The sequence below is a fragment of the Camelus dromedarius genome, chromosome 12 (genome assembly GCF_036321535.1).
Source record: "Camelus dromedarius isolate mCamDro1 chromosome 12, mCamDro1.pat, whole genome shotgun sequence".
Classification (NCBI taxonomy): Eukaryota; Metazoa; Chordata; class Mammalia; order Artiodactyla; family Camelidae; genus Camelus; species Camelus dromedarius.
Window position 1 is genome coordinate 15,004,725 of NC_087447.1, and position 24,455 is coordinate 15,029,179.

At 59.7% G+C, this 24,455-nt stretch overlaps 3 protein-coding genes across 23 annotated transcripts in view; 1 reads left to right on the forward strand and 2 right to left on the reverse strand.

The window, feature by feature from the left end:
- The first annotated feature begins 52 nt into the window (after window positions 1-52).
- CHRM4 (cholinergic receptor muscarinic 4) lies at window positions 53-11,642 on the forward strand. Of its 2 annotated transcripts, none has more exons than XM_064492402.1 (2): window positions 53-134; window positions 8,914-11,642. In XM_064492402.1, the coding sequence occupies exon 2, from the start codon at window positions 8,943-8,945 to the stop codon at window positions 10,377-10,379; it is 1,437 nt and encodes a 478-aa protein (XP_064348472.1). In that variant the 5' UTR covers window positions 53-134; window positions 8,914-8,942; the 3' UTR covers window positions 10,380-11,642. The 2 variants fall into 2 exon arrangements, with proteins under 2 accessions (XP_064348472.1, XP_031315576.1); XM_031459716.2 differs by lacking the exon at window positions 53-134 and adding an exon at window positions 4,172-4,221.
- MDK (midkine) lies at window positions 11,638-14,031 on the reverse strand. Of its 2 annotated transcripts, none has more exons than XM_031459717.2 (5): window positions 13,913-14,031; window positions 13,263-13,339; window positions 12,945-13,112; window positions 12,666-12,827; window positions 11,638-11,971 (listed from the first exon to the last, which is right to left on the reverse strand). In XM_031459717.2, exons 1-5 carry the CDS (start codon window positions 14,029-14,031, stop codon window positions 11,946-11,948), a joined length of 552 nt encoding a protein of 183 aa, XP_031315577.1. In that variant the 3' UTR covers window positions 11,638-11,945. The 2 variants fall into 2 exon arrangements, with proteins under 2 accessions (XP_031315577.1, XP_031315579.1); XM_031459719.2 differs by lacking the exon at window positions 13,913-14,031 and adding an exon at window positions 13,626-13,695.
- A 914-nt stretch (window positions 14,032-14,945) lies between these two features.
- The window catches only part of DGKZ (diacylglycerol kinase zeta), a 40,616-nt gene continuing 31,106 nt past the window's right edge, over window positions 14,946-24,455 (reverse strand). For 10 of the 19 annotated variants that reach the window (XM_031459704.2, XM_031459705.2, XM_031459713.2 and 7 more), the window contains 26 exons: window positions 24,340-24,408; window positions 23,365-23,436; window positions 23,139-23,255; window positions 22,969-23,040; window positions 22,579-22,674; window positions 22,217-22,299; window positions 22,063-22,123; window positions 21,870-21,983; window positions 21,638-21,778; window positions 21,117-21,195; window positions 20,899-20,954; window positions 20,672-20,734; window positions 20,507-20,580; window positions 20,307-20,418; window positions 19,824-20,023; window positions 19,547-19,647; window positions 19,369-19,448; window positions 19,209-19,278; window positions 19,033-19,073; window positions 18,328-18,467; window positions 17,309-17,340; window positions 17,013-17,056; window positions 16,420-16,540; window positions 16,312-16,345; window positions 16,002-16,194; window positions 14,946-15,742 (listed from right to left, as the gene is read on the reverse strand). In XM_031459704.2, the coding sequence (XP_031315564.1) occupies window positions 15,626-15,742; window positions 16,002-16,194; window positions 16,312-16,345; window positions 16,420-16,540; window positions 17,013-17,056; window positions 17,309-17,340; window positions 18,328-18,467; window positions 19,033-19,073; window positions 19,209-19,278; window positions 19,369-19,448; window positions 19,547-19,647; window positions 19,824-20,023; window positions 20,307-20,418; window positions 20,507-20,580; window positions 20,672-20,734; window positions 20,899-20,954; window positions 21,117-21,195; window positions 21,638-21,778; window positions 21,870-21,983; window positions 22,063-22,123; window positions 22,217-22,299; window positions 22,579-22,674; window positions 22,969-23,040; window positions 23,139-23,255; window positions 23,365-23,436; window positions 24,340-24,408 (2,382 nt within the window). In that variant the 3' untranslated portion in view covers window positions 14,946-15,625. The remainder of the gene's footprint in view (window positions 15,743-16,001; window positions 16,195-16,311; window positions 16,346-16,419; window positions 16,541-17,012; window positions 17,057-17,308; window positions 17,341-18,327; window positions 18,468-19,032; window positions 19,074-19,208; window positions 19,279-19,368; window positions 19,449-19,546; window positions 19,648-19,823; window positions 20,024-20,306; window positions 20,419-20,506; window positions 20,581-20,671; window positions 20,735-20,898; window positions 20,955-21,116; window positions 21,196-21,637; window positions 21,779-21,869; window positions 21,984-22,062; window positions 22,124-22,216; window positions 22,300-22,578; window positions 22,675-22,968; window positions 23,041-23,138; window positions 23,256-23,364; window positions 23,437-24,339; window positions 24,409-24,455) is intronic. The other 9 variants (XM_031459709.2, XM_031459715.2, XM_031459711.2 and 6 more) reach the window with 3 other exon arrangements.

Consider the following 24,455-nt stretch of genomic DNA (forward strand, 5'->3'; position numbering starts at 1 on the left):
TGGGGATGGAAGAGGGGGTGTTGGAGGGGAGATGGGGGTCACTGAACTGAGCTGACTCGGTTCTCCCAGGTGCTGTTTCTGGTGCTGCTGTCCCAAGTGGGGAGCCCTATGATGGCTCAACAGAAGATGCTCAGGTAAGGGCTGCCACTTCTGCCTCATGCTGCATCTCTGTGCTACCACCTCCTGCTTCCCAGGGACCTGCTAAGGATTGGGGCAACCTTCACAGTAACAGGTGGGTAGGTAAGACTGATGGACGGTCACTCATCTTGACTGCTTCCTACCCAGGACGATGGGCCTGGAGTGAATATGTAACCATCCAGGAAGCTGGATCCCCTCCAGTCCTGAAAAATCACCCATAATGGGTGTCTTGAGTTGGCCGACAGGGAGCTTGGACTTACCTGCAGGCATCCCCCAAAGACGCCATTGGCTGGCTACTCAGGTAGTGTTCTCAGGACATTGGCCAAGGAGCCTGCTGCTGTCATGGGCCTTGGCCACAGCCCTGGAGACCTCAGCCCCCATCCACGGTGGGGACTCCCCAACCACCATACTGGAGTGATTCCAACTCAAAGGACACCCAGAGCCACCATCTGGTACCTGCAGTTTATCCACCAGACCTACATCCTACCCAGCACCTCCCTCCCCCCTTTCCCGTTATTCATGACATCAGAACACCAGCTTTCCTCCTTTTTCCTTGAGAGTCAGGAGGGCCAAATCAACAGCCTTTTTGTTTTTTCTTTTTTTCTCTCTCTCTCCCTTACCAAGGGTTGAAAGAAGGGAATCCATCCTTATTGTTCAGAGGCACCAACTCCCTCCCCTAATCAGACTGAGAAGGAACCAGCCAGCTCTTACCTCCTCGTGGTTGGTTTTCTTTCCCACCCCAGTTTATTTTTTGCTTCCCTGCTACCCTCTACCTCTGAAGCCATTTAATGAAATGTCATGTGCCACCTGAGCCTCCAGTAAAAACATAAACAGGCAAAAGAAATAAATAAAAACCAGTTAGAAAATGGGAGAAGGCTATTTGCCCCCCTCCTTTCACAGAGGTATACAGGAAAATCAGAGCCACCCCAGGGCTGTTTTTTGTTTTTTGTTTTGTTTTTTTCCACTCCAGGGCTTTTTGCTAGCAGCAAGTACTTCTTGAGTAACTTTTGTGTGCTCCACTCTGTCCCAGACACTATGGGGCATGCAAAGTTACAGGTTCTGCTCGAACAGAGACAAAACCAAAAAGTGAAATGTGCAAGCAAGTAATACAAAACAGTGTGAAGAGTTACATGGTGAGGAACACTAGAATATTTTAGAAAATTATTCCAGCACACTCTGGACTAAGACATCAGCTAGCTGTGTGACCTGGGGTAAGCCATCTGCCTTCTCTCTTGCTTCACTTTCTCCCATATAGTAGGAGGCAGGGCTTGTACTATGCAATTTCTTAAAGTTATTTCCAGCTCTGAGAGCACTGGAGTGGTTAGGACAAGGCCTCCTTGAAGAGGTGAGATTTGAGCTACACTTTAAAGGATGGAAGGAGGAGGGCACCCCACTGCAATTCCTGCCCTCCACCCACATACTCCTCTCAGTGAGAGGAAGAATTATGTAGTCTTGACAGTGGGGATTATGAATTTGTTGAGTGTAAACAGTGTGCCAAGGTTTCAATGTTTATTATCTATCAGTCCTTATCACGAAAACCCTCTGAGGTAGGTACTGGTACATCCAGACCACACAACTAACTGGCAGAGCCAGGGTTTGAACCCAAATGGGACCCTGATGTGTTCTGTTATTTTGGAAAAGGGGATATGAAGATGTCTTGTGGTTGTGATCTAAATTCACTCCTACATGGCCTCGCCTTTGTCCTTAATGGCCGAGGACGAACCCAGCCCCTACCTGTCGAAGTACCCTGTCACCACATTCCATCCCTACACCAACCCCTTTCGTTAAAAAGCCCTTGCCTGGTGAGTAGAGCCTCCCCAGTAGACCCTTCACATGCCCCCTTGCATATCATAAGGAGACTGGGGGCAGCGGGACGGAGCTTGGCAACCCCAGTTGAAGATGAGGAAATAGGTCAGAGCAGTCCTGTGGACCCAAAATGTCTATGGACCCAGTTGGATCAAAGTTAGAGAGTAAAAGGCTAAACCAGGTACCCTGGTACCCAACTCAGCTCTCCTCAGTTCCACTGTGGGTTCTGGAATTGGAGGAGGCCAAAGGCCTTATTACCTCATAGGGATTTTGGAGAAACCAGCAGCTTTGCCTGACAGCTTCTGGAAGAACTCAAGGCAGTGGCTGGAGACTTCTCTAGTTTCTGTGGCCTCCCATGGTCTGTTTCTCCATCTGCCAGTTATAAGTATCTTGCTTCCATCCTGTGAGTGCATAGTAGCGTGCACGCCGGCACACATTCTTTCACCCTCCTAGGAGCACCTCCCTCTCCTAGACCCTAGGAGTGATATGGAAAAGGGAAACCGGTGGAGACTGTCATCTAATTGTCATATGAACCGAACGAACCTGTTTCCTCATCTGTGAAGTAGGGGCAAGAACAATGGGGCTTCTTTCATCCTTGGTTATTAAGATCATGGGAGACCAGATCATTCATGTAAAGGACGATGGCTTCTCACTCTAGCCCAGACTGCCAACTCCAGCCCTCGCCCTTGGGAGCAGTAGGGACCAGGCCTCCGCCTCTGCGTTCAACATGGAGAACTCCACACCAAGAGCCCCACAGGGCTGGCTCTTGCCTGGGATCCCGCCCCTTCTCTGGCAGTTCTGCCACCGCCTCCGCTTCCGTACCGCCTCCACCTCCCCAACGCAGACAGCCCCCCGCCCAACCCTTGGGTGAGGGTGGAGGAGGGGCGGGACTTGTGTTGTTTTTCCAGAAAAAATCATCCCTCTTAAGGTAATCGGGTGCTTGCGCTCAGGGAGTTTGGGGTGACAGGCCTCGGGGCCAGGGCGTTGGGGTGGAGGGTGGAGAGTCAGACTTTAGCCGGCTCCAGAAAGGGCCGTCTCAGAGGGAGGAAGAGACACTGATGCTTGCGCTGGTGGAGCGGAGCCGCCAAGGTCAGGGCCAGGGACTGAGCTCTCCAAGGTGCTGAAACCGCCCTCTCTGTCCCGCGAGCGTCTCAGCGGGTCCTCCTTGCTCTGCTCAGGCAAGGCCGTAAGTCCCGAGGCTCCGGCCCGTGAGGTTCCCGGACATCTCAAGAGACTGGCCGCCCGCCCCCTGGGGTCTCGTTTCGGGCTCCGCCCCAGGTGACCTTGGACACTCGGCTTTTCCTCACAAACATCGCTGAACTTGCCCTCCAGGCCGCAGCTGGATGGGCAGCTCGTCCTATCCCGAGTCTGGAGAAAGGGTGCGCACCCCTTCCTCGGCCTGGAGCGTGGGGGCAGGGAATCGGGCGGCAGGAATGGAGGGTGGGGAGGCGGGCGGGTTGTGTGCGATGAGCAGGCTCCTCTCTCCCTGGGGACCTTCGCCTGGCTTCTCTCCAGCTCCTTCCCAGGCCCCGTCGGCGCCCCTCTTCCCAGGCCAACACGCAGCCCCAGGGCTCGAAACTACTGGCCTTCGACTCTGCCCCGACGGAACTGTGGCGGAAGAGCCGACCCCACCCACCCATAACCTCCTGTTGGGGTCAAACACTCGCGCCTCCGTGGTTCGGCTGCGAGCAGGGCAGTGTAAGGAGTGAGGTCCAGGCGGGGCGCGAGACCACTCCCGGTCCCGGGTGTTGGTCGGAGCGGAGGCGGGAGCGCAGCCTGACAGGGCTGCCAGCTCCCTTCCCAGCCCGCGAGGGGGCGCCGTGTCCCATGACAACGCGGACAGCCCCCCTACCAACCTCCTGTGAGGGCAGCGCCCCCCGCTAAGCAGTACTGGTGACTGTGGGTAGTGCCCCCCTAGTGCTCGAGTACAGAGCTGCCGGCCGGCTCCAGTGAGAGGCGTGCGTAGCTGGGGTCCCCGACGCCCCGGGTGGTGCCCCCCGCGCGTCCCCGTTGGGTGGCCGGCCCGGGGCGGGCTGCGCGGCCCCACCAGGATTGGCTGCTTCCCCGTGACATCACGCGGCTCGGGGAAAAGTGCGAGCGTGAGCGCGAGTCGGAGCCACAGTGCTGGGAGCTGCGGGCGGAGCAGGGGCCGCCCCTCTGCACCCCGTCCCCGCCCCCGGCCCGCGGCCCGGCCGCCCGCCCCGCCTGCTGGCCCGCGGGGCCACACGCCCGTCCCGCCGTCTGTCAGGTGCGAGGGGAACGGGGTGGAGGTGTCTGGTAAGTGACTCCGCGGCGGCGCGGGGGCGGGGGGACTCGGTTGAGAGAGGACACGGGGTTCCTGGACCCACCGAGGGTCCCCAAGGGGGGGCCCGACTGGAACAGGGCCCCAGGGTTCTTTGGGGGCGATAGCGGTGCTGGGAGCTGCAGAGAGCCCGAGGGTGAGGGGCCTGCTGGAAGAAAGGCCGGGAGTCGCTCGGAGGCTTCTCCAGGTGCATCACTGGGAAGGAATGGACATTCAGTAGGTCGGGGGGTGGTGGTAATGTGTGTGCGCGCCCACAGCCACCCCTCCCCCCCAAGGAGACAGGGGCAGCCGTCGGGGGCGGGACCCCGCACTTCAGCCCTCCGCTGGCAGCTCTGCAGGGTGCCGGGCGCTGGAGCCCCAGAAAGCCTTTTCCCGCCCGTCTCCCTGCTCCCCCTGCGCTGCCAGCCCACTCCAGTCCATGGAGTCTTCCATCAGCGACCTTGAACCCCGACGGAAAATACCCCTGCCCTTTCCTGGCACCCCTCCCCCATCCAGGACTCTCCCTGCTGTTGCCCAGGCTCAGGGACTGGGAAATCCAGCGCCAAGTCCCAAGCCCCAAGCCCCTTGGCGGAAGTGTCAGGCGCAATGTCGCTGCCAAATCCCCTGCGCCTCTTCTCCCTCCCCTGAACCCTTGAGTCTCCCCTCCCACCCCAGGGACAGATCCAGGGACTACCGCCTTCCTGGAGCCCTAGAGTGAACGCCTAGGAATCAAGGACCCACACCCCCCACTTCAACCCCCCCTCCACGGCGTCCAGTGAACACCCTCCCATCGCATCCGGGAGAGGGGGGCTCCTAAACCCGGGAAAGCATGGTGCCCACGCCCAGAGGCTGCAGGAACTGCGCTCCGTGGTAGGGTGGAGAGGGCGGGGCATGGGAGAGCCAGGACCCCTTAGACCACCAAGGGAGACATGGAGGAGCCTCCAGATGGGCCCAGCAATAACTCCCAACCCGGCACTCGAGTCCTGTTCAGCCCCAGAGCTTGAGAAACTGGGTGCCCACTCTAGCTACTGGGGCAGGGCGGTGCCTCTCCGGCAGGGTTCGGGGTTAGGAGTATGGCATGGGGAAGAATTTTACACACTCCTGACCCAAGTTCCTACTGGGCCTCACAATTATACGGGTGCTTCCCCCACCCTCTTGCCAGCAGACTGGGTGCCCTTTGGCAGTAACTGCGCAGTACGCACACTGAGCTGAACCTAGAGTTCCGCAAGGCCGGGTTAAGCGGCCCTAGCCGCGGCCCCTCGGCAGAAGTACGTCCCAGTCTGGGACTCCTCACCCCTCAGAGAGGGGTGTTGCCACTCTCAAGGTTGAGGGGTTAGACACCAAGGGGCGCTCGGCTAAGACGCCCCAAGGTCCAGGGGTCCGTCACAGCCCAGATTGTGGTCTGGCCTTGTCGTCCTGCCGGCGACCCTCCCTCATGCAGCGGCGGGGCGCGACCCAGACGTCGGTTCTTGCCGACCTTCGGGCTCAGACAGCCGCGGTTTGGGCTGAGCTTCCTGGCAGTGGCATTTAGAATGTGGCGGGTCACCCACTGTGGGCCCTGCATTTGCTGGTGTGCACAAGCTCACAGATACAGGCACACCCGAACCATGTGCATCCCCCAGGCCACAGCACTCCAGGCACACAGGCATGCACATGCACGTGTCCGCTCGGCGCGAGCATGCTCACACGCACACGGGCGCGCTGGTATCCAGGCGTGGCCGAGCGCACACACACGCACATGCAGACAGCTACTAGCGTCTACTCGCGCTCCCCAGTAATCACACACAAGCAGCACTCGCACTCGCCTTCCCGCCCACACCTTCCTCGCTGCGTGCAGGCTGGAACTTGCGCCCTTAACTTTCCCACCATTGAACCCCGCGCGGAGCCAAAGGCAGCTCCAGGGCGGGGCCTGGCGAGGGGGCCCCACCTCCCTCCCCTTGGAGGTCCTGCTTGGGACCTCCTCTGCTTTCCCAGTCGCATTGGAGTTGGGGGCGAGGGCAAATAGCCGACTGCTCCAGGTCCGGAGCTGGAACCCAGGGACCGACATTGCCATCTAGCGGTGCGCACAGCCCCGAAGGCGGCTGCTCGCCTTCCTAGGATCCCAGAGAAACGTGCCAGAAGGGGCTGCTGTCCGAACGTCTGCGGGTGACCCCCAGGGGTCCAAAAGACTGCTGGGGTGGGGAGTGCTTCGTCCTGTTTGCAGCTGGCAGCTTCCCCAAACAGGCCCAGAGCAGGACTAAACCCTTGACTACTTGATTGTAGACATACTCTGTGGATGGAGACAAGAGGTCTCATGTCTTCTGGGAAAACTAAGTTGAGGAGCCTGCAGGGAATGGGAAAGGATCCTATCGAGGCCTCCCCTAACCCACAGCTAGTGGTGTGGTTTTGAGGTGGGGAGAGTAGAGGCAGGAAACCAACTCTGGAGACATTAGCGCCTTGGGGTTAAGAAGGTGGCTCCTGGGTTCTAATCCTGCCCTCGCCCCTACTTACACACTGGGTGACTTTAGGCAAGTTAATTAACATTATCCTCATCTGTAAAAGATCCTTAACCTCAGTAAGACGAGGATACTTATACTACCTGCCTTTTCAGGCTGCTGTAAAGATTAAACCCGATAATCTATATAAAAAGCTCAGAGGGATTCCTGACTCATCGTTAACACTCAATAAACAAGAGCTATGATTTTCCTGTTTGGCACCTCCAGCCCCTTTCTGATCTCACTGGCCTGTGTCCTGACCCTGGGAGGCTAAGGTGAGGGTTTCCTTGGGGCTGGCTGACCAATCGCTCCTGCTCACACTGTGTGTGCCTGGGGAGGGCAGCTTCTGCACGTTGGGTGCTCTGCCCTTCCACCTCAGAGGGTGGTGCCTGAGATTCCATTTTGGAGTCTCTTGATGCTGAAAAGGGCTGTCAGAGACCCTCAGAAGAGGGGGTGGTATCTGGTCTTTGCCCTTGACGTCTCTGCAACCTTGAGGGTGGCAACACCCCTCTCTGAGCCTCTCCTGTGGACCAAGGATTTGGGCATGCGAATTGGAACTACCAGGCTAGGAGGCTGTGTCTGTGTCTGCGATGGTGGCTTAGGGGGGCTGAGGCCAGGCTTGGGGAGGGGTCACCCTGGCACTTGGCTCCAGCCTCCAGTGCATGATCCACACCCTGCTGCTTCTCCCTCTGTTTCTCTCTCTCTCACACAGACACACAGTGAGCTGCGGGGCTGGCAGGGCTGAGATGGGGCCCGTGTGCGTGTGTAATGGTGCGCGTGTTGGCGGGTGTGAAGGAGGCTGGGCTGAGCTGCTGCCCTGGCACAGCACACTGGGCGTGGGCCTCCCTCACATGTAGGGGAGAGGAAGAGGGGGAGGAAACATAAAGAGGCTCTGGGGAGGGACCTCATATTGGGGGACCCCAGCTGGGGTGCTGGGGTTTGTACTGGTGGGCTGGGGGCACGTCAGGGGCTGGCCATGGACTCCCCTGCTGCAGCCCCTCTCTTCCCTCTGGGACACTCAGTGTTCCCAGTGGGGCCTTGGGGTGGGTGCTGGCCCCCAGGAAGAGATGTGTGTCCTTCCTCAGCTGATGGGCCCTTTAAGCTTCTAATTCCTGATGGGTCTTAGCCCCTGGCTGCTGACAGACCCCAGCTACCCTTGTACTGTACCCTCATGCCTTGGGGATGGGAACCCAGTGGTCCTCCAGGAGGGGATGCCACAGTAAGTCTCTCTGCAAGGCCATCTCCTCCTCCTTGGATTCGCAGCTCCATGTCACCTCTTCTGGTCCTCTGGGAAGCCTTCCCCAAGGTGGGATCACTGGCTTCTGAGGTTCTTTGGGCCTTCCTCTGCCCAAACCCCTAGCTCTGGGACAGCAACATGAAGTCAAGTTGCTGTGGAGCCTCAGACAGGTTATTTAACATCTCTGTGCTTCAGTTTCCTCACCTGTAAGTAGTAAAAAATAACAGTACTTATCTCATAGATTTGTTGCAAGGATGAAATGAATTAATACTTGTAAAACGTGCCTGGCACTTTGTGGACAATAAATGTTAGCTGCTCATATATACTCTTGCCTTTGTCCCCAATGCCTTCTGTAGGGATTGGAGGACAGGTTCCCGGGAAGGTTTGGTTAAGAAATGATCGAGTAGGTGAATGAATGAGCACTTCTGACCAGAGCTGCAGGCTGATGCCTGGGACCACTTCCTTCCCAGTGGCCGCACACTGGCCTTCTGTCCATCCCTCACACATGCCTCAGGGCCTTTGCTCTTGCCATTGCCCTTAAGTAGGCCACTCTCTGCAGCTTTCTACGTGGCTGCCTCCTCGCCATCATCCAAATCACCTCCTCAGAGAGGCCTTCACTGATCACCCAGTGGGGACCCATCCCTGTCTGTCCTCAGACTCACTCACTATAACCTACCTTGTTTTCTTTCTAGCACTCTTTCATTGCTCACGTGTTTGTATGCCTCCCCTGATCAGATTGTAGGCTACGTGAGACTGGGGGCTGCGTGTGTCTCGTTCACCTCGATAACCCCAGCATCTACAACAGTGCTTGCACACAGTAGGGATGGATGAATTCCCATGTGAGGAGGTGATAGGACAGAGTTCTCTAAGGTTCTGCAGGATAAGGCTCCTCTGTCACCTTGACTCCAGCTCACCCCACCTCACTCCTCTAATCCACTTCAACAGTTCAATCATTTCCTTTCTCCTTCCTCCTCCAGACACCGCCCGCCCACCGCTGCTAGCCAAAATGGCGAACTTCACACCAGTCAATGGCAGCTCCAGCAATCAGTCTGTGCGCCTGGTCACATCATCCCATAACCGCTATGAGACCGTGGAGATGGTGTTCATTGCCACCGTGACAGGCTCGCTGAGCCTGGTGACTGTTGTGGGCAACATCCTGGTGATGCTGTCCATCAAAGTCAACAGGCAGCTGCAGACAGTCAACAACTACTTCCTCTTCAGCCTGGCATGTGCCGATCTCATCATAGGCGCTTTCTCCATGAACCTCTACACCGTGTACATCATCAAGGGCTACTGGCCCCTGGGCGCCGTGGTCTGTGACCTGTGGCTGGCCCTGGACTACGTGGTGAGCAACGCCTCAGTCATGAACCTGCTCATTATCAGCTTTGACCGGTACTTCTGCGTCACCAAGCCCCTCACTTACCCAGCGCGGCGCACCACCAAGATGGCGGGCCTCATGATTGCCGCTGCCTGGGTCCTGTCCTTCGTGCTCTGGGCACCTGCCATCTTGTTCTGGCAGTTTGTGGTGGGCAAGCGGACGGTGCCGGACAACCAGTGCTTCATCCAGTTCCTGTCCAACCCGGCGGTGACCTTCGGCACGGCCATCGCTGCCTTCTACCTGCCTGTGGTCATCATGACGGTGCTCTACATCCACATCTCCCTGGCCAGTCGCAGCCGAGTTCATAAGCACCGGCCAGAAGGCCCAAAGGAGAAGAAGGCCAAGACCCTGGCCTTCCTCAAGAGCCCCCTGATGAAGCAGAGTGTCAAGAAACCGCCCCCAGGAGAAGCTGCTCGTGGGGAGCTGCGCAACGGGAAGCTAGAGGAGGCCCCTCCGCCCGTTCTGCCACCCCCGCCGCGCCCGATGACTGACAAAGAAACCTCCAATGAGTCCAGCTCGGGCAGCGCCACCCAGAACACCAAGGAACGACCACCTACGGAGCTGTCAACCACAGAGGCCACCACGCCTGCCACTCCCGCCCCTCCCCTACAGCCGCGGACCCTCAATCCAGCCTCCAAATGGTCCAAGATCCAGATTGTGACGAAACAGACAGGCAACGAGTGTGTGACAGCCATCGAGATTGTGCCGGCCACACCAGCTGGCATGCGTCCGGCGGCCAATGTGGCACGCAAGTTTGCCAGCATCGCCCGCAACCAGGTGCGCAAGAAGCGGCAGATGGCAGCCCGGGAGCGCAAGGTGACTCGGACCATCTTTGCCATTCTCCTGGCCTTCATCCTCACCTGGACGCCCTACAACGTTATGGTCCTGGTGAACACCTTCTGCCAGAGCTGCATCCCTGACACTGTGTGGTCCATTGGCTACTGGCTCTGCTACGTTAACAGCACCATCAACCCGGCCTGCTATGCCCTCTGCAACGCCACCTTTAAAAAGACTTTCAGGCACCTGCTGCTATGCCAGTATCGGAACATCGGCACTGCCAGGTAGGCAGGCAGGGGTGCCACTGGAGGTGCTGGTGTGTGTGCTGGGGGACCACATGGCTCAGCTGCTGTGGAGGAGAGATTTGGAAGTGCTTCTCCGTGTTCACGTTCGCCGAAGAGAACTGAGGTCCCCAGGACTCTGAGGCTCATGAAGAGGCTGGATTCGGAGAGACCAGATCTCTGCTCAGGCGAGGAGAATCAGCCCCAGGAAGTGACTGAACCCGACTATCTAACCCACCTCTGTTGCCCTGCCTCAGGGAGCTGGGGGGCACTTGCCCCACTGTGACCAGCCAGTGTGGCTGGAAGAAGGGATATCTGGAGAGGAGCAGAGCCCAGCACCCCTTCAGAAGGAGCAAAGGGGCCAGTGCTTGGGAAAGGAGGCTCAGGAAGGGAATGGGAGGGTCCCCCATTCTGCTGTAATTGGTGCTTTCTGCCCCTCTGCACCCTGCATGTAGGCTCAGCCCCCTCCTCCTAAACCCAACTCCAGGGGCAGAAATCTCCCCTTGCTGCAGCTACTCAGCCTGGCTCTGGCTGGGTGGGGTGGGTGGGCTGGCTGGAGGCTGGGGAGAGTGGGCTCTGAGCACACCCCTCCCCCCACCCCGCAGCATTGCCCTGGTCACATTCAGGATGGGCCAGCAGGGAGACCAGCTGTTTACTCAGGAACTGTGATCTGGCCACCCACGGTCCCAGGCCTGAGCTGAGTGGCCCGTGTTATTTTGAAGCGTTTGCTCCCCCTCCCCCAAGGAGAGAGGTCACATAGTGAAGGTGGGGCCCTGGTGTTCTTCTCTGCTGGCCCCTGCCCAGTGTGAGGGATGCCTGGGTCACCAGGGAGAAAATTGGGGTGGATCTGACCCACACACAGGTTTCAATGACAGTGGGAGTTGGGGTAGTGAGGCAACCCCCAACCCTAGGGATTTTCAGATTGGCAGTGGGCTGGACCAAAAGCCCTTGACCTGGGTGAAGCTGTCAGTTCTAGTGAGTCTCCCAGGTCCCCTCTCCCAACCGTTGTGTGGCCCCTGGAGAGATAGGACTGAAAGGTTCAGGGGACTTGATGGGGGGGCACCTTCCAGAGGTGAGTAGGGGGCCCTGGAAGAAATTTTCATAGCCCTTCTTTCTCCGTGAGCTCTGGGGGGGCACTCACCGCCAAGCCCCAACCCCCTGAAAGCCGCCATTCCCTCCAGCCTTCTCTCCACCACTCCCCCACCTCCAACAAGTTATCACAGCAAACTCCCTGGGAAGGGGCTTTTATATATTAAAAGAAAAGCTTTTATTGGGAAAAAAACAGTTTATTTGTTTCTTAGTAATGGCATCATTGGGGGGAGGAAAAAAGTGGGTATGGGGAATCAAATCCCTTTGGGGAAGGAGGCTGAAGCTGCCCAGAATCCCTTGTCCCTCCCCACTTTGGGCACTTGGGGTAGGGGTGGGCGAGTGAAAGGGAGGAAGCAGGGCATGATTGATAAAGCTAATGAGTAGGCAAAAGGCACTGGTGGGTTATATCTTGGGCCTGTGGAGGGAGGGAGTGGGCCAGGCCCCCGAGTAAAGCCAGGGGCTCCTTGGCATCCAGGCCTGGCTGCTAGTCCTTCCCCTTCCCTTTCTTGGCTGCAAAACAAGAAAGAAATACCAGGTTAGCAGGGTTTTGGTGACCCAGTGGAGACCCCTCCCTTCCCCTTACAAACACATCAGGGAGAAGAAACCCTGCCCCCTGATGGTTCTCTATTAGCTGACCTGGAAGCCAGTGGGATAGGGTACTTGATGCTGGACAGTCCTCACTCCCCACTTAAAGACTTCCATTTGGGATCAGAAAACCTTCAAGTTCCTGGTCCCAGTCCTGCTCCCAAGAGCCCTGGACAACAGCCTCAGTCCCCTCACCTGAGAAGTGGGCAGAGTCACCTCTGCCCTGTTGGCCTCCAGGGCTGCTGAGAATCAGAAGTGAAGCTAAGGGATAGAGGGAGCATGGGCTGTGGAGTCCTTCCCACACTAGAAAGGGCCGAACTGACCACACCGCTCCCTCCTGCCAGAGAGATGACAAAGCCAAGCCCTTCCAGGATGAGCTCCCTGAATCCTAAGCCAAAGGCTCCAACAGAACAGCTGACTTTGTCCTCACTTGCGCCAGGATTTCAATCTCCTCAGCACCTTCTGCGGGGCACTCAGTACTGCCTATCTAAGGCATCTCACCCACAGGGAAACAGTGTAGTGATGTCAAGAAGTCACTGGCCAGGATCCAAAACAGGCTTAAACACTCCCTTCACAAGTGGGGGCAGCCCCCTGCGATGATCACCCCCACTTTGCTGACCTTTGGCCTTGGCTTTGGTCTTGGGGCTGCAGGGCTTAGTCACGCGGATGGTCTCCTGGCACTGGGCATTGTACCGAGCCTTCTTCAGGGTTCCTTGGCGGGCTTTGGTGCCTGTGCCCCCGTCACACGCCCCCCAGCTCTCAAACTTGTACTTGCAGTCGGCTGGCGGGAGAGTGTCTGGGGTCAGAGCTGGGTGGCCTGTGGCCCCCTCCACAGGGCTGCCCAGGTTCCAGTGCGGCTGTGCCCCTCTGCCTACCCTCCACCTGTGCCCCACCTCACCTCCAAACTCCTTCTTCCAGTTACAGGGCACCCGGCACCGGATGCGCTGCGTCTGACCCCCGCAGGTGCCCTCACGGAAACCCACGCCGCAGTCCTTGCTGCTGGGGGTGCAGGGTCCCCAGGTCCACTCCGCGCACTCGCTCCCCGGGCCGCCCTTCTTCACTTTGTCTACAACGCACGGGGAACAGAGCTCAAGACCTGGGCCAGGAGAGACTCACTGTGGGACCCCTTCTCGAGATCCTGGCCTCGGAACCGAGGCTTCCGGCCTCACCTGCCCGGCTTCATCCCCACATTCAGCTCCCCCACGCCCCGTATCACCTTTCTTTTTGGCCACCGCGGAGGTGAGCGCCAGCAGGGAGAGGAAGGCGAGGAGGAGGAAGCCTCGGCGCTGCATCCTGCGGGGAGAGCACGAGCTGAGTCCCCACCTGGGGCGCAGGCGTGGACCTCCCACCTCCTTTCTCTTGTTTCCAGGCCCAAAGGGTCGGGCTGCTACTGCGGTGGCGGCGGCCTTGGGGGACCGGCCCCTCACCGCCAGCCGAAGTGCACGGCGGGAAGCGTCTCCCCGGGGGCTACTGGAGCCCGGGACGCAGCTCAGACCCCCACCCCGCCTCTAGCCACCAGGGCGGCAAGCGACCGAAAGGCCGAGGTCGCCGCGCACCCTCCGGGGGCCCGTGCGCTCACTCGCTCGCTGCCCGCGCTGCTTCGCTCCCTCCCGCGCCGGGCCCGTCCAGCTCCGGCTGCCGCGGCCCCTTTTGTCTCCAGAACCGGTCTGAGCCGGTCACATGGGCCCCCGCCCCCTCCCCACCACCGAGGAAGGACCCGCCCCGCCCCCTCCCCTCAAACCCGCACCGCCCCCCGACCCCGGCGTCCCCGCCTCCATTCCCGCCCCGCGCCCCCAGCGCCTCTACCCCGCTTAGCGCCGCCGGGCCCCACACCCTCGCCTCGCCCGGCCGCTTCGCTGTGCCTACAGGCGCCGTGCTCTCCTGGACCCCCGTCCTCCGAACCCGGGCCCGCATGGCCCATGGGACTCCGTCCTGCCTTGGCACCCCATGTCCCCGATCCCAGTCTCAGGCTCCCTCGGCCCCATCCCCTGCTTGTCCTCCCCGCCCTCTGCTCCCTCCCCGGGGCCGTCCCCTTTCCCAGATGGACGCCAGCTTCCCTTCCCAGTTGCCGAGCCTTAGGTGGAGACCGGGAGGGAGAACAGAGCCCTGGGTGAGTCCCAGGTCCCGGCGCGGGGTCCCGCATTCGAGCCTGTGTGCGGCTCCGTCCCTTGAGGCCTTGGGTGCTCGGTTGAACCCCGTCGAGGCTCCGCTCCACCTCCCAGGGCCCGCTGTCCTCAGCGCTTCGTTAGATGCTGGAGAAGGAGCGCCAGCCTCCACCTCGGAGCGCCTCGCCAAGGGTGCAGGGAGATGCTCGGCTTAGTGTTGGGGGTGGGGGCTGGGACAGGGAGCCTCAGAAAAAGCGCACGGGTCGGGGGGCGTCGAGGCCCCTGCGCCTTTCTCGGAGCGCAGGTTGGCGGGGTGGGGGAGTCGGAGGCCTGTATTTGGTAAGACTTGGAGCTGACAAGAGCCGTCTGAGAAGTTCCAGACCCGGCCCGGCAGCGGCTGCACATTGCCAACCCCTTTCTATTCTGGGGACTCGGGGATCACCTCATCCGACAGCCAAAGCAACTGAGGCCAGGGGGAGGGGTCTTGCTCTAGGTCACAGGGCCAATGGGCCCAAGAAACCAGGCCTCGCTCCCTGCTCTACTTCTTTAACTTTCATTGTTATCATCCCAGCGGGAAGCGGGAAGCTAGAAGAAATCAGCTCCTCCCCCTGGCCACGACAGGCGAGGCAGCCGGGCAGAGGTCAGGTCCCAGGCAGCCCCTCCGATCCCACCCCTAAACCAGGGCTCCCTGATACGGGTCTGGGTCAACGGTGTCCAGTCCCCCACCGAGGATAACCAGGCAGACCCCTGCTACTTCTGGAAGACCTCCCCGGCGAAAAAAGAAAAGCAGAAAGGAAAAAAAATCACTTTACTGAGTCACACCCAGCTGTAAACATGTCTCCGTGAGAGCCCCATCCCAACCCCCAGGCCACACAGTCGAGGTGAAATGACTTGGGTACAGGAGGAGGTCACGTGGTAGGTGCTAAGCAGGGCAGCGGGCAGGCAAACGCAGCAGGCTCCATGTTTCCAGGAGGAAGCCCTGGGGAGGGTGGGGTCAGGGCAGGAGAGGGGGCCCAAGCTCCCAGGAGCCTCAGAGTGGGGGTTCTGAAGGACCAGGAGGCTTAGGAAGCCTCTTCCTGAAGGCTCCCTGATAGGGCCTCAAGCTCCTCTGTCCTCCTGGCTGCAGCTCCTAAGCTCCAGGACACCCGCTGCAGTGAAGGTCAGGGCCGTTCTGAAGTGTCCAAGCCCCAGCCCTGCAAAGGCCTGCCCAGCCCAGTCCAGTTTCCTGTTCCCCTGTGGGCCTCTGGGTTAGGCTGGGACCTCAGGGGGACAGGTGAGACTCCCCAGCTCCTCAGAGTCCAGCCCTAGGTCTGGCAGCTTCTCAGGGGGCAGCATAGGGCTCCTTTCCTGGGGCCTGGGTCCCCTCTGCCCGTCCCCGTGGCTGTCCGACTGGAATGTGGCAGTGAGGTGCGCGAGGAGGGACTCATCCTCTGGCCGGTTCATCCTTCCTGCTGCTCTGGTGTTGGCCTCACAGCTACACAGCCGTTTCCTGGTCCTCCCTCTGGATCATCTGGTAGTGCTGCCGGTTCTCCAGATACGCAGCCAGTTCGGTGTCCTGAGCCTTCTCAGCCCGCTGCCGGGGAGTGTTGCCCTGGATGAGGGGGGAGCTGCTGTCAGTTCAGGAACCTGTGGGCTCCAAAAGGCTTAGAAGACAGGGGCTCTTCCCCTGGGGTCAGGCAGCCCCAGCCCTGCTGGCTTGGGTTCTCAGGGTCTGGACTGTGTTGGTTGTAGACAGCTTTGAATCACCAGAGGTGGCCCTCCCCCAAGGCTCCCCTCTTACAAGGGCAAGTTTGGGAAAGGGTTGCTTTGTGCTTGTGTGGATTCCCTCCCTGCCCTGCTAGTCTGCTCACCTGCTGGTCTGTCTTCATGAGCGAGGCCCCGGCCTCCACAATGTAGTGGCAGATGGTGCGCTGGCCCAGGGCTGCCGCCTGGTGCAGACAAGTCTCCCCACTGGGGGAACAGGGGCTGGCTGTGGACTCCATCCAGTTCTCTGGGCCCTCTTGTCTCCCGAGGGCCATCAGAAAGGGCAGGAAACTCAGGGTCCTGGGGCAAGTGGGGGTGGCCCAGAGGACAACAGATGTGGCCAGAAAGGATTTATGGGCTCTGACAGGGAGGGCGGTTTCCAGGGTAACCAGGGCCCTGCACTGCCCAGATACTCACTTTTCCTCCACAGCATCAAGGATCTCTGTGGGGGCTGGAGAAAAGGGGGAGGTCAGAGAGGCCTGGCAGTCTCTCCCTCCCCCCGGGGGCCCCAGCAGCACAGCTTACCGTGGTCCAGCAGGTAGCGGACCACTTCCTTGCTGCCAGTGCTGACCGCGTGGTGCAAGAGTGTGCGGTCCCGCTCGTCACGGTGCATGAGGTCACCCCCAGCTCGGTGCAGCTCCTGGAGCTGAGGGCGGGAAGCAGAGCAGCGCTGGGGCTCCTTAGACCACTCTCCTTTCCAGCCACAGAAATGCCCCCCCCAACTCACACAGGCCTCAGGCTTCTTAGGAGCCTCCGGGGGTCTTTCTGGAGTGCAGGGGAGAGATGATGGGCTTCTCTCACCCCAGGTGGCCCCGGACTATGTGGGAGCACTGACAACCAAGCCCTGGAGCCTGCGGTTCCTCTAAGACTTGATCCTTTCTGAGCACTGGGGACAGGTGGACTGAGCTAGGAAGCCCCTACAGAAGGACATTGTTATGGGCCAGACAGGGACCAGGGTAAGGCAGAATGGAACAATCACAATGGAGACCCTGTAGATGGCCAGGCACTGAGAGATGATTGCACCTGAACAGAGCTGCTCCTGGCCCAACCCAGAGGCCCCACTCCCCAGGGCCTGAGGGGCTGCCAAGGGGAAGAAGCCCGAGCCCTGGCAGTAGTACCTTACAGAAATCGTTCCTCCTGGCGGCCTCAATCAGCTCTTCACCTGCACGGAACACCTGCCCGTTACACTCTGGGATTGGAGGCCTGGCCTTGTGTTGGTGTGTGAACATACGGGTGATGTACTATTGTGCAGAGAAATGGGCCTCTTGGGGCACATATGCCAAGGGCTGTGGGCTCACGGTGAATGTGGCCATAGCTGTGTTTGTGTAAGGCTGTATATGGTCTCTACCCCACCCCCTGAGACACAGTTCTATAACCAGGGAGGAAGTAGGGGCCCCGCAGGGAGAGGCCTCACCTTTAGGGGGCGCAGCATCCCCTGGCAGTGACCTGCAAACAGAGCAGGATGAGATGGGACAGGGCTATAGGGGACAGGGCTACAGCACAGGCCCAGCTTGTCACCCTCCCCGGCCCCAACCCGGGGCACCCTTTGTTCTCAGAAGTTTATTGAGTGCCTCCTACATGTTAAGTGCTATTCTGAGCGCTGGATGCAACAGTAAACATGACAGGTGGAGAACTTGTTCTCAGGGAGCTTACATTCTAGTCAGAGAGACAAGCAAACAAATAAATAAGGTATTGTGAGAGAGCAGGAAGTGCTGCAAAGAATATGAGACAGGGTAGTGTCATTGAACAGCAACTTCAGATTGGGTTCCTGGAACACTTCTCTGAGGAAACACCACAGCTACTGAATGGAGGGGCAGCTCTGTGAAGATCTGGGAGGCGTGTCTGAGGCGACAAGGACAAGTCTGGAGGAAGGCAAACTTGAGGTCTCAAAGAACTGAGAGGCGAGTGGGGCTGGACTGTAGCGATGGAGGGGAGGGGTGGGGTCAGAGGCCAGCATGCTCAGGCTGCACAGGATGAAATGAACTGAAATGACTGGGTACAAGGGGAGGGCACATGACTGCAGGGTGCTGGGAGAGAAGATTCCAGGCTGGGGAGAGAGCAGGAGGCCAGGGGTGAGGTGGTGTGGACGGGTGGTGTGCTCGGATGTTGGTGGGGAGCTGACAGGTCCTGTGAAAGGTTAGATCTGGTGGGTGGGGAGCAGCCAGGGAGGAAGCCCAGGTCTTTGGCCGGTGCAGCAGCGCAGATGGTGACACCACTTCCTGGGGGGCAGGGTGCTCGCTGGCTGGACTGTGGCCAGGTTTAGTTTGCTCCCCATGAGTCAGCAGGGCAGGGCTGGTGGGGACCCGGAAGGCAGCTACACATGTACATCTGGTGCTTGGGGAAGTGGTCAGGACTGAAGGCAGGACTTAAGGAGCTGGCAGCTTGAGGAGGTGGTGGTTAGGGCCAGGGGGCTGGAGGAAACCGGGGACTCACCGGGGCGTGGGTGAGCAGGGCGAGGTGGGGAGAGGGGAAGTAGGGGTTGGGAGGTCAGGCCGAGCAGATGCCCCCAGCAGCTCAGGGTCCAGGATATAAATCTCGTCCTGTGCGATCTCAGTCACATAGTTGAGGTGTTCCTGTGGGTGGGGAGGTCAGGGCCGAGGGTCAGGGCCCAGCAGGGTAGCTGACGGTGGGAGTGAAGGGGCAGCAAGGCCAAAAGACCTGGAGAAGCCTTTGCTGCGAGCATGAACACCGACAGGAGGCAGCCAGGCCAGTGGCCCTGCCAGTCCTGCGTCCCCTCACCTCCCCAGCCCCTTCCTTTCCTCTCCCACCACCTGACCCAGCTCCTGACCTCTGACCCAGTGGGCTCACCAGCCTGTCAGCCCCTTCCCACTGCTAAACCTTTACTCAGGTGACCTGGCCTCTGGCCAGAAGTGCCTTTTTTTCTGTGTCTTGCTGGATGATCCCCATGCTTCAAGGCCCTTCCACCCACCCGGAGAGCCTTTTCTGGGTACACCAGCTCCCTCTTCCTGTTAGCACCATCCCTGTGCACTTCCCATCTGTGGACATGGGCCAGTGCGAAGGCACTAGGGAATGTGAGGGCGGGGTGTGCCTGACTGTGGAGGGTGGGCTAGCAGAAGAGGTGACACGGGGGGCCCCCCCGGAACCCATGGTGGATGGAGCAGGACTGTGAGTGCTCACCTGGGCCCGGTCGATTCTGTAGAAGCGGCTGGCAGTGGTAGCTGTGGGGAGAGGGTTAGCTGAGGGAGGGGCCCTTGTCCAGGCCCAGGTCTTCTGCTGCCCCACCCAGGACCCCCTAGGGAGGGGGCAGGACAAGGCCCGGAACTGCCATGAGCTGGCCCTTTGGGGCCACTCACCATCCAGGAAGCACCACTTGGGGGACAGTTTCTGGCACGTCAGGGACTTGGCTCCAGCACCTTCGGGCTCCTGTCAAGAGAAGCAAAGGCCGGGGCTGGAGATGACCAGAGCCTGGAGCAGGCGGGGACAGCATGGGCAGGCCCTCGGCCCATTCCTCACCTGCCGGAGCCTCTCGATGTGGGCGCGGCACAGCTCCAGGTCACTGTCTCCTGGGACCACCACAGTGCCCAGTGGCACAGCTGGAGGACAGAGTGGCCGTCAGCTGGCTGCACCCCACCACCCTGCCCTCAGGGGACCCGGCGGCTCCTCTGCACCCTCAGCCCTGCTGGCCACTCACAGGCCTCTTTGAGCTGCTCCTTATCGTAGTGCAGGGCCTCGTAGTCGTGCATGCTGACCCTGCTCACCTGGATCTGCAGCTGCTCCGGCACCGGCTGCTGGCTGTGGGCGGGGCGACCACACGGCACTTGGCAAGGGCCCAGCCCAGGCTGCCAGTCCCTGAACCACGTGCCCCCTCCCAGCTGCTCTAGGGAACTGTTAGCCTCCTTTCCGGATGGGGAGACCAAGGCTAGGGAGGGGCAGAGTCTGGCCTCAGGGGGTGGCTGTGGGGGACATACTCGCTGTGCAGTGGGGCGGCACTCCGCCGCTTTGCCTTCTGCACCATAGTGGCCTGGTTGCGTAGGGCGATACGAATGCGTGAGGCTGCGAGCTTGCAGGGTTCACCATCCACCTGGACTGGGATGGCCTTGGATGTGGTGAGCAGCACCTCTCGGCACTGTGTCAGCCGCTCTCCGTGCCCGCCCACCTGCAGTGCTGCCTGTGGGTGCAGGACGCTCAGGTCAGGGGCCAGGGTAGGGCTGGCGGGATCCCAGGCTCTGCTCTTCCCAGGGATACTCTGGCCAGAGGATAAAGGTAGAGTGACCTCCGGACAGAGAACGGAGGGAGGGTGAGACCCCAACCAGAGAAAGGAGGAGAGGGTGAACTCTCCCATCCTGGCTGAGGAAAGGAATTTTGATCACCCCCTCTCTTCCTGGGCACTGTGGGGACAGAGGGCAAAGCAGGGCCCGGGCTTTGGGCAGTCCCTGTGCTGGCCCACTCACCAGGGATGTCATGGTAAAGCCAATGACCTCGAGGTAGCCATCATCGTGCCGTTGGGGCTCAAAGTCATGGTGCTCCCCAGGGTGGCCCCAGGGCATGGTGCCTGCACAGTACCTGGAGGGGAGGGTAAGACAATGGGCCTCAGAGGACAGTCTTACAGGATGGAGACAGCAGGGCCCACACAGAGCCCTTCCCTCCTCACCTGGGGATGTTCAGGAAAACAATGCACTGGGGTTTCAGGTCCTGAATTTTGGGGGTCAGGTCTGTCCCATCACACTGCAGGCAGGAACGGCAGAGGGTGTTGAGGGTATATGTACCGAGGTGGTCTCCCTCCTGCTAGGCCCGCCCACCAGCATGGCCCACTCACCACCACACGGATGTGCTTGGCCAAGTCCTTGGAGCTGCCCATTAGGAAGTCGGAGAAGGCTGTCTGTGGGAGACAGAGGGCGTCACCATCTGGTGACAGGGAATTTCCTTCACCACTGCCTGGCAGGGGTCCTGAGGCCAGGTAGACACAGGCAGGCGGGAGGCATGGGTGGTAGGACAGGTGTGCGTAGGAGTAGGGGGTTGTAGCTGGTAGACCCCTAGACTCACCCCGGCATAGAACATCTTGTTCCGAAAGCGGCTGTTGAATTTCTCTGGGTTGGCCTCTGGGTGGTGACAAAAAATAGGGGACAGTCAATAGTTTTGAGCCTGCTGGGGCTTCCCAGGCTGGGGTTTCCCAGGCTGGGGTAGGGAGAGAGGGCTTGGGGACCCTCCTGTATCCCTCCCTCCCTGGCCTCCCAAGGCCTCCTCAGCAAAATGTTGCCAACCTCGAGACTCGTGAAACTCCAGGGTGACGTGGGCATCAAAGCCCAGGCTGAAGTAGTTGTTGAAGACATCCAGAGGCAGCTGGAGAAAGGCCGAGGGACCGGCATGAGGGCTGCTGTGCTCGCTCAGCCCCTGTGTTTTCAGAGGCCTTTTCCACAGGTTACATCCGGGAAGCTCTTCCCCAGCCTGCCCGCCTCAGGCCCTGCCATCTCCGCTCCTGGGAGGCTCCGAGTGCCCCGCACACAAGAGCATCCCTTTCCCGGGCTTCACCTCCCCCATGACCCTCCTCCCCTGATGTTTCTGTAGGAGCCCATGAAAGTGGGGACTTGGTTTTGTTCTCTGCTTAGAACAGTGCCCAACAGCGGTAGGTACTCAGTAAATGTGTGCCAAGTGGCTAACAAGTGTCGTCTGAGGTGAGTACCATTATTCCCTCTTCCTGTGAGGAGGCCAAAGTCTGGAGAAATGAAGACTCGTCCAAGGCCCCAGAATCCCAGACACCCCCGGCCTGCCCTGGCTGACCCACCCGGTCGGTGGCGCCCTCATCTCGCTCCTCAGGCCCCGCCTCAGGGTTGGGCTCAGCACGGAGGTCCCAGCGGTCCAGCTGTACCACGTTGCCCTCCTCCACATGAGACAGGATCTTGGACACAGGCTCATCTGTGTAGCCCTGTGGGGAGGAGGTGGGAACTGAGCTCCTCTTGAGGCTGGGCCTCCCCCACCACCCACCCACCTCAGCTCCCCACCCCATGGGTGCTCACCCCGCCCCAGTTGAGGGTGCGGGCCAAGTCGTTGCCAGTGCCCAGAGGCAGGATGGCGACAGGTGGTGGTGGTTTTAGGCGCAGCTGGTCGAGGGTGGAGAGGATCCAGCCGACCTGGAGGGGGCAGAGCAGAGGAGGTCAGGTCAGAGCGGCGAGGCCCAGGCCCAGGCCCGGGATGGGCAGGAGCACTCACTGTGCCGTCCCCTCCGCATGCCAGGATCCGCAGGTTGTGCACTCGGCGGTACATCTCCAGCCTGGGGTCAGGAGACAGGAACGGGGTCAGGGTCTGTGTGCCGGACCCCGAGCATCAGGTGAGCCCTCATCACCATCCCCTGGCAAGTACTTACGCCTCCTTGGGTCCTCCCTGGCTCAGGTCAAAGACTTGCCGGGGATTGAGATACCAGAGGAAGGACTGGATGATCTTGGCGCCCTGTGGGAGACCAGGAGCCAACAGGGACAGGGAGGAGGGAGTCAGGGGTGGCAGGCTGAGGTGGGGAGAAGGACATGGCTGTGGGAACCAGGCACAGGAAGAAGTGATGGGTGGTGACAGAACTGGATTTTCTCAGGATCCCTCAGAAAGAGGGAGGAGGCAGAAGCCTGCAGCAGAACCTGGGAACAGCTGCTGGGGGGGGGGGTTGGGGAGGGGGACAGCAAGCTTGATCCCATCCCTCCCCAAAGGGTCTCAGTGAAGGGTGGAGGCCATGTGTACCTGGTTGCCCCCACTCTTGGGGTTCACAAACACCAGCAGGGGCTTCATAAGGGGGGATGGGGTAGGCCTGATGATGAAGGGTCTCCAGCGGCCCTCCTTGGAGACACAGAAAACCCGTAAGGCTCCTTCCTGTCCTGGTGGACCCTGTGCCCATTCTCAGCAATGCCCCTGGGTGCCCCCCTCGAGTGACACCTCTGGGTCAGACCTTACAGTGGGTCTGACCACAGAGAAGCAACTTGGATCTGACCTCCCACCCTCCTCAGGGCCCCAGAGTCCAAACTGACCCACCGATGCCTAAGCTGGTAGAATCAACCCAGGGGCCTCAGTATTCCAAAAATAGGTCCCTCTCTCCTGTTCCCCTCCCGTTGCCCACAGGGCCCCAGGTCTAACCTCAGGCCCTTTCTTGCTAGATTTCCTCTTGAAGGATGCCCTCTTTTTCTTCTTGCTTGCTTTGAGGGTATTCTGCAAGGAAAGCAGGGGTGTTGTTGACAAGGCAAGTGGGTTGGGGTGGCTGGCAGATCCCAAGTGTGGGGGGCTGTCAATGTGCAGGCAGGACTCACCTGGGGCCTGCGGGCACGGAGGATCCAGGTGGGTGGGATGACCACGGCAGCATGGACCCCCAGGGAGCATGGCTCCTCAATCTGCTGCAGCATGAAGCAGGACACCTTGCTGTGGTACTAGAGGAGAGCGGTGGGCGTGGCTGAGCTGGACAGAGCTGAGACCTGGGGACCCCAACTCAGCATAGCCCAGGGCACAGCCTGAGGGGGCAGGGTGAGCACCACTCACTGCTTGCTTGCACCAGGAGCAGCTGATGGCCACGATCTCCTTGCTGTGGAAGGTGAACTTCTGCTGGAAGCCCTAGGGTGGACAGGGTGGTCAGGGCACCGGGGCCGGGCCCAGAGCAGCAGACCTGTCCTTGTCTGTTACTAACCTCTCTCCACCCAGAGAAACTGAGCACATTTTTTAAAAATAAAAGAACTGTAAAATGAGTTTACAGTTACAGAGCAGGAGGCTGAGCCAGGCACCCAGGACTCTGAAGTTAATTGCAAAGTGTCGGGTAGCACGTATGATCTGCTGGAAGTGGGTCCACAGATAACGCCTACCTGACTAGGATCCCTCCTTCCCAAGCCCAGACCCACCAGGCCACGTGGTGTGCTCTTCAAGTCTTTATAGTACCAATCACATTCATTCCCCTGTTCATCCCATGCATGTTTACTGTGGGCCTACTGTGTGCCAGATGCCGCTGGACACAGAGTGGACGGAGGAAAGAGGGACAAGGCCTCTCAGCCTCCTGGAGCCTGCACTTACTGAGGGAGAGACACACAAGAAGAAAACGACAAATAAGTCAGCAAAATCACTGTGGACTGTGCTCAGGAAGACGGCCAGCAGTGTGTCTGGGAGCTACACCTCCTCCAGGAGGACAGGGACCCGCTACCCAGTTCGGTGCTTGGCATCCAGTAGGTGCTCAGTGTGCATCTGCTGAGTTAATGAATAAAGAAGTCTATACGCTTCTCAAAGGGCTCTGTCTTGACTTCAGAACAGATACCCTGCTCTAGAAGAAAGCTTTTCCCTCTGCTCCCCGGCTCAGCCCAGGGGCCTGGGTGTTCTGGCACTGACTGAGCACCACAGCCAGGCTGGGCGCTGGGACTCTGCACTTGGAGTATGCGGTCAGTGATGGATGGGCCACACAAGGCTCGGGGGGCCGCAGGGCCCAGAACCAGTGGGCAGCAGGCTAGTCAGCTTCCTTGGACTGGGCCTCACCTTCCCACAGTGCCGACACTTGCCATCCTGGCGTCGCCTGTGTACCCAGTGGTGCCGCACAAAGGTTGGCTGGTGGAGGAGAGAAGCATCACTGGAGTAAGTAAGGGGTGGGAGCC